Genomic DNA, 8,067 nt, shown 5'->3' on the forward strand with positions numbered 1-8,067 from the left:
AATAATGAAATTCACAAGGTAAAACTTCATATCATGTGTAGTTGTAGTGCTTTCAATATAGCAAAGGGTGAATATAAATTACAAATCACTCTTTTTTGTTTTTATATAGCATTTTTCATACTGTCCCAACTTTTTCGGAATTGGGGTTGTAGTTTTAAGTTTTAAACGTTTAGTTATCTTACATAGACCTTAATTTGAAAACCTAATGTCTGTTCTGGTCCACTCATAATTTAAAATTGTACATGAAATGCATTCATTTGGGCAGCATGTTAAGATGAACTGCGGGTGGAAATTTACAGGGTAACAAAGTGCTTTTATTGTGTGGAATTTACAATAGGTGAGATATAAATATCAGTTTTCAAATGTACTGTACACTAACACTCAGGTGAGCAAATCTATAAATACTGTACTGTATTTAGATATTATATGGAGCCCCTTAGAGGACATGGTGGGAATTGTTTTTCTGAAATAGTTTTGCATTAAATTAACCATGGCTTTACTACTAGAAAACTAAAACTATGGTAATAAAAATCATAATTTTGTTGTTAAATTCCATAGTTTATCTATGGTTGTAAAACCATGGTTTTACTATAGTAATTATCATGACAGTTCCATGATAACTGACCTTTTTTTTTTTTTTTTTTTGTAGAAACCATGGTTTTACTATAGTAATATTGTAGACTGCAGTAACTATAGTTTTTGGCTTAAATGTTGTAGTAACCATGACTGTAGCAGGCTTACCATGTTTTTTTTTTTTGGGCAGAACCATGGTTTTTATATAGTGTACTGTATACATATAGTAACCTTTACTCTAGATTAACTATAGTTAAACTATGGTATTTGTAGTAAAATCATAATAACCACAAAATGTAGATTTTTATTACCATTGTTTTCATTTTCCAGTATTATTACTATGGTTTTATTACAAATATCATGGTTAAAATATAGTAATTGTAGTAAAACCATGGTAATGTATTGCGACGGAATGCAAAACTTATTGCAAGGGAACACAAAACTATTTCAGAAAAATAAATTAGCGCCCTGTCCTCTAAGGTGCTCCTTAGAAATTAATTATCGAATTATCATTTTAATATATAATTTCCATTTTAATTATAAAATGTAGTAAGGAGATTGACTTTTCATCAGCTGTTCACTCTTGGCCTGGTCTAAGAGGGGGCTAGGTGGGGCATTTCCCCCCTAGATTTTTGCTTGTGCACCCCCGAAACATCTGATGCTCCCCTGGACCCCCCTTCCCCAATTGTCACATCCTACCGCCCCTGCGTTCAAGAAAAGAGAAGGAAATTCTATCTGATTTTCTCTCACTGCTTCTTAGCTTTTGTGCAAAAGGCATGGAAAACTCATGATGTAGCAGTTGCTCACATGGGTTATTATTTCATAAGTCTGATTATTAATAATTGAGTAAACAACTAATGTTAGATTTAAAGCTGTCTATACTTTGACCTCATGGTATTATCTAAGGAACTTGTTATAATATCAGTCTGAAAGCAATATCAGTTCTCATGCAGCTACCCATGTTGGACGCATAGAAACAAAGACTAATTCAGGAGTTAAAAAAGATCATGTTTCTCAAACCGTTTCAGAAAGCCAAAGTCAAAATATCATTAAAATAAATTCTTAATTAACTGCCATTTTGTCCCAGTAGTTGCATTTGAAGGACTGTTGTACAACATTGGCATTAGGTATACAGTATTGTGCAACAGTTGCATGGGAGGTTTTCCACCTTTTTCTTTCTGCATTTGTCATTTTATTCAGTACTGTGGCTTTAGTGAGTGGAAAGTGTAATTGCAAACGACTATAATGCAGATTAGTGAGATTAACAGCATGCTTTGACCCACAGACAGGTTCAGCACTGTTAGTAGTAAAGCCTGTCTGGTTATCACGTGGGGTGTCAAGCCCCTCTGCGCAGTCCATAGTTGGCGATATATTTTAATTTGGGAAATGCGAATCAATAATGTGCAAAGGTGCAAGTAACAAGAAAGTGTTTAGATTGTACTCAATCTGGTCGTTTGTGTCCACTGGGTGAAAGGTGACCCCCGATTTACGTCGAGGGGGGCGTGGCGTGACTTCACGGCGGAATTTGATTGGCGTTCCAGCGTGCGCACTGGACGTCTGAATTTACTGTACGATCCATACTTAACCAGAACTCGAGAGACATTGCACCCATCTCGGCTTTAGGTTAAACCTGACGCCGGTTGTAAGTAAACATACGGAGCTTAAATCCAGCATATGCTTAGGGCGGGAGAGCGACTAAACGTCAGATTTGCACTCGGGATCGACGCCGAGGCAGACCGATTATTTCCACGGTGGCTGCGTCAAGAGAGCTCCGTCTTGAAGGGTTATCGCGTGACGTTTTGTGGCGTGCATATAACCGTGACAGATCCGTAGAGCTCGCGTGGATCAATCGTGCCGCAGGGGTTCACCAGAAACCGTCTCTCACATGATGTACACAATAACCAGAGGTCCCAGCAAACTTGTTACACAACGGAGGACAGGTACAATGTAGTCATATGATAACTGCATGGTCACCATTTACAGTGTCTGATGTGTGCTTAAGAATAACTCAATATGCATAATGAATGACCTCTTGAATCTCGAGTTGAATGCTTAGAAGAGAGACTTTTATGCTTGATATTAACGGTTATTATTCCCTGCAGGCCCCACGCAACAGATTGAGAGTAAAACGAACGATTTGAAACAGAAGCAAAGCCACTGGCTCGCATCGGAGTGAGTAAACTTCATATGTGATTATTGAACACGCGCTGCTCTAATATAATCCCTTCACGTGCGCGTTGACTGTTGTCGCGAGGGCATATATGCTGTACCTTTTAAAAGAGTTTCACTAACTTTAAAGTATCAGCACCGAGCAAGTTGGCAAAGTCTTGTTTTTACACCTTGTTCTTGCGTCGTGTGTGACCTTGCAACTGTAGTGCGTGCGTGCGCGTGCATGGAGTGTCGGCGTGTTTGAAGTGCGCGTGAGTTGTGTTGTGAAACGCTCATTCGTGTTCACTTAAGCAGAAGGTCAATAACTAACCTTTTTGGTGTTATCTATGAACACATGTTTGACACACCTCCTTGTATTCCCACAAGGACGTTATGGAGCGGCCGCGCGCTCTTTATGAGTCAGAGTCGCGCTAGATTTTACGACAGACACGTCCGCGTTTGTGTCTGTCAGTTTTATGTTGAATATGTCAATAGCGATCAGTTTTATGCGTTATGTTGATATAGACAACAACCGGGTTTCATAACGTGCCTCTGTCACTATAGAAACGATGGTTATATAGGGAAGTGTTGTGCCCAAAACGCATGCGCGAATGAGAAATGAAGCAATACAAGAAAGCAATTTCACATAGATTTTTGTATTATTTTATTAATCTTTCTATAGTCATGAAATTTTCCATTTTAATTGATGTTCTATATTTATACTTTTTCCTTTTAATTTATGCCAATCAATTTTTACATGGAGTTTTATTTTTTCCCCCTTTCATTTTAATGCTCTTAATTAGGTTTTAAAATGACTTTTATATGTTTTTATTTTTAGATATAAAATAATGCAACACTTTACAATAAGGTTCCATTTGTTAACATTAGTTAACATGAACTAACAAGGAACAATAATTTTACAGCATTTATTAATCTCAGTTAATGTTAATTTCAACATGTACTATCACATTTTTAAAATCAAAAGTTGTATTTAACATTAGTTACTGCACTATGAACTAACAATGAGCAATTGCATTTTTATTACCTAACATTAACAAAGATTAATAAATGCTGTAATAGTATTTTGTTTATTGTTTGTGCATGATACCTAAAATATTAACTAATGTTAACAAGTGGAACCTTATTGTAAAATGTTACCCAAAAAAAATAGTTGCTTATTACGATATAAGCTTTATGCAAACTTGTCTTGCTTTGCACAGTTTGCGAACCGATTCGAGGCGAACTGATTCAAAACAACGATTCGATCACAAATTGATCACTTTGGCATGCAAACAGGTTTGACTCTACACAAGCTGTTTTGAGCAGAATATACACTGGCAGCCAAAAGTCTGGAATAATGTTCAGATTTTGCTCTTATGGAAAGAAATTGGTACTTTAATTCACCAAAGTGGCATTCAACTGATCACAATGTATAGTCAGGACATTACTGATGTAAAAAAAACAGCACCATCACTATTTGAAAAAAGTCATTTTTAATCAAATCTAGACAGACCCCATTTCCAGCAGCCATCACTCCAACACCTTCTCCTTGAGTAATCATGCTAAATTGATCATTTGGTACTAGAAAATCACTTGCCATTATATCAAACACAGTTGAAAGCTATTTGGTTCGTTAAATGAAGCTTAACATTGTTTTTGTTTTTGAGTTGCAACAGTATGCAATAGACTGGCATGTCTTAAGGTCAATATTAGGTCAAAAATGGCAAAAAAGAAACCGCTTTCTCTAGAAACTCATCAGTCAATCATTGTTTTGAGGAATGAAGGCTATACAAAGCTTGAAATTGCCAAAAACTGAAGATTTCATACAAAGGTGTACACTACAGTCTTCAAAGACAAAGGACAACTGGATCTAACAAGGATAGAAAGAGATGTGGAAGGCCAGATGTACAACTAAACAAGAGGATAAGTACATCAGAGTCTCTAGTTTGAGAAATAGACGCCTCACATGTCCTCAGCTGACAGCTTCATTGAATTCTACCTGCTCAACACCAGTTTCATGTACAACAGTAAAGAGAAGACTCAGGGGTGCAGGCCTTATGGGAAGAATTGTAAAGAAAAAGCCACTTTTGAAACAGAAAAACAAAAAGAAAAGGTCAGAGTGGGCAAAGAAACACAGACATTGGACAACAGATAATTGGAAAAGAGTGTTATGGATCTTAACCCCATTGAGCTTTTGTGGGATCAGCTAAACTGTAAGGTGTGTGAGAAGTGCCCGACATGACAGCCACATCTATGGCAAGTGCTACAGGAAGTGTGGGGTGAATGTCACCTGAGTATCTGGACAAACTGACAGCTGGAATGCCAAGGATCTGCAAAGCTGTCATTGCTGCATGTGGAGGATTTTTTGATGAGAACTCTTTGAAGTAGTTTTTTTTTTTTTATATTGTAATAGTAATTTTTCATGTTATTAATGTCCTGACTATACATTGTGATCAGTTGAATGCCACTTGGGTGAATAAAAGTACCAATTTCTTTCCATAAGAGCAAAATCTGTACATTATTCCAAATTTTTGGCAGCCAGTGTAACTAGAAAAATTTATATTTTTCTAGAAATTTCCATGACTTTTCCATTTCCATGTCACTGTCAATATCAAAACAATGTTTTTGAGTATTGTGCCAAAAATGCATGCATAATGGAGAAATTAAGCAATACAAGACAGCAATTGCACCTTGCTTTCTGTATTTAATATTTATATATAGCACTGCTTTATTTTATTCTCAATTGATGTCCTTTATTTATACTTTTATTTCTTTTTTCATTTGAATACAGTGTTAAATCTATTTTCGTTTTTTTTTTTTATTTTAATGTTCTTAAATGGGTTTTAAAAGTTACTTTTATGTCTTTATGAAAAAAAAAAAGTTAAATGGTAAGTTTAAATTACCATTGTGCATGATAAAAGCTATATATAAACTTTAAGCCTTGCTTTACACATTTCTTTTAATATCCAAATCATCTTTGTGTAGTTCCCCTGCACCTAAGATTGTGTTTCACCGGCTAAACGGAAAGCGGTACCACAGATCCACCTCTCCCAAAGCTGACAGCACGACCGAAGGTTTCACCTCGGCACACGAGGAGAATGTTCGATTTGTTTACGAGGGTGAGTTATTTTCCAGTAGTCATGTATTGGATTGTCCTATTAAAAGCAGCAGTCAGTAAATCCAAGAGAACTTTCCAGATAACTGCAAACATTCTTACTGACAGGCTGACACATTTTAGTCTTGAATTGGTTATTTAGTAAAGGGAAAGGAGGCGGCGAGAACCGGCTTGACAATATAAATAATAGTTTAATGATAAACTTAAACACACAAACATAAACACATGCCGGACAGCTGCCCGTAATTCTCTCTCTCTCTCGAACTGCCGTCTCTGGTTGCCTTTATCCCTTGCTGACCTCATAAGGCTGATTGGGGTCCGAGCATGCGTCATTCCGGCCGATTGGGGTCCGAGCATGCGTCATTCCGGCCCGGCCCCGCCCTCCTCCATGCTACAGTCAGTGTTACCTTGACCATTAAGATCTTGAGAGAGGCCACAGTTGGGCCGGAAGTAGTTGCCATGACTCTACTGAACCCTGAGGAGAGAGCCGCTGGATTCAAAGCTCTCCGTTAACTCCTCGAATTGACACATTCTGGTCTTCTTCCATGCTCATAAATGTTTCATCATGTGTGTTTTGGAACATCAAGTGTGTATTGGAATATCAATTGTGTTCGTGAAAGAATAGTCAAGAATAGGAGATTCAGTGTCAGACTTCATCTGACCTTGCAGTTGTGGTTTACACTGTTTTGAATGTACTTTGGACCTGGTAAGTTCAGCAGAGTTTGTGTGAAAGAGGCCAGTTCTCATCTTCACGAGGAAGTCGTTTGTCTCCCGGCCAGGCTCCACCTCCACAGGCTGATGCATCTGCTCCTCAAGGGCAGTTTTCATTTACTTTTTTACAATAACAAGCTAATGAGCAGATGCATTATGCTGCCCAGAACTGTACTTCAGGTTCAATAGGAAGCACTGAGTTTAAATCTTGAAACCAGTTTGGCGAGATTAAAGGAAACAATCAAAATAGTAGAGGGTATCCAACTCTTTTTTTTACATGCCACTACATGAGAAGGGAGTAGAATTACATTTTGGTAATTCTAATTACCCAGCATGCCTATTATTGTTATTATTTATTAAATTTTTTGATGAAAAACCTTACATTGCAACCGAAAGGACATGATAAAACATGCTTGCAAGCAATAGCAAAAATTCTTTTGAGTCGGTTCTTTTTAATGAATTAGTCAAAGCCATTTACAAATTGGCCTAAATGATTCTTTAGCAGATTGAAGATTTTGATCCAGGCTAAATCAAAATCGTTTTAAAATCCAGTGATCACAATTGCCTAAAGTTCAAAAAGGGCGGAAACCCTGCTAATAACTTTGGCTTGCGAGCAAGTTTGATTCTAGAAATGTCCATGACTTTTCCAATGCCCTTGAAAACAGTTCTAAAATTCTCTATATCCAGGTTTTCATACCTATCAGAACTCTGTATTTATGCATTATGCAAAATATTTTACAGTTTTTTGTTTGGATTGCAGCCTGGCAGGAGGTGGAACAGAAGCTCGGAGAGGGATCCCCGCTGGGAAACGGGAAAGGACCAGTGCAGTATGCGGAGAGAAGTCCTAATCCCAGCATGAAGAGTTAGTCTTTGAATTCTGTCCTATTTACTTGAAATAGTTATAATTTGACAGATCTGAATATATTTGAAAATGTTTAAATGCAGCGTGGATTAGATTTGAGACATAACTCACCAAACCTCTCTTCCCCTTTGACAGATTTTGTGCCAATTGACCTTGAGGAGTGGTGGGCCCAGCGATTCCTGGCCAATATTGCCAACCTGTCATGATGGTTGCATGATGGGGCATGAGGAGATGTGGCAGAATGGTCCAGGCTGAGGGTGCCGGGCAAGTGCAGTCTGACTCCGATGAGCTCAGGTGTTATTGGGAGAGTTTTAGGAGCCATACTCTAGTTGCACTATGTTTTCTGCCCCTCCTTTGGAACTCTGTCTGCCCAGCTGGACCGTGACTCTCTCACTCTCTCATGCACACGGAAGATGATCAAAGATTTTTCTTCTGCTTTTCTGCCTTCATTAGAGCCTCTATGCTGTGCGCTGAGATGTCTGTTTTTCTTGGCAGATCTTTGCATAAAAAGTGGTTATAAAACAAAAACAAAAAAATCCAGTAAATTTTTTCAAGACGTCTCTGTTCTGTTATTTTTCACATCACAACCTAAAAAAAGCAAGTCTTATTTGAGAGGCATGCATGAATAATAATTACTTTTATAAAATAATTACTTTTC

The 8,067-nt window shown here is 37.6% G+C and overlaps 1 protein-coding gene across 1 annotated transcript; it reads left to right on the top strand.

Annotated features, from left to right (window-relative positions):
- The first annotated feature begins 73 nt into the window (after positions 1-73).
- Positions 74-7,969, top strand: LOC127438958 (MAPK regulated corepressor interacting protein 2-like). The gene is made up of 5 exons (XM_051694903.1): positions 74-2,513; positions 2,676-2,745; positions 5,707-5,840; positions 7,308-7,409; positions 7,545-7,969. The coding sequence occupies exons 1-5, from the start codon at positions 2,459-2,461 to the stop codon at positions 7,613-7,615; spliced, it is 432 nt and encodes a 143-aa protein (XP_051550863.1). The 5' UTR covers positions 74-2,458; the 3' UTR covers positions 7,616-7,969.
- Positions 7,970-8,067: the final 98 nt, after the last annotated feature.

This window comes from Myxocyprinus asiaticus, chromosome 50, assembly GCF_019703515.2.
Source record: "Myxocyprinus asiaticus isolate MX2 ecotype Aquarium Trade chromosome 50, UBuf_Myxa_2, whole genome shotgun sequence".
NCBI classification, from domain to species: domain Eukaryota; kingdom Metazoa; phylum Chordata; class Actinopteri; order Cypriniformes; family Catostomidae; genus Myxocyprinus; species Myxocyprinus asiaticus.

Coding starts and splice junctions, on each gene's coding strand:
- LOC127438958 (XM_051694903.1), top strand. CDS start 2,459: ATGATGTACACAATAACCAGAGGTCCCAGCAAACTTGTTACACAACGG. Junction 2,746..5,706: donor AGCCACTGGCTCGCATCGGA/GTGAGTAAACTT, acceptor ATCTTTGTGTAG/TTCCCCTGCACCTAAGATTG. Junction 7,410..7,544: donor TCCTAATCCCAGCATGAAGA/GTTAGTCTTTGA, acceptor CCCCTTTGACAG/ATTTTGTGCCAATTGACCTT.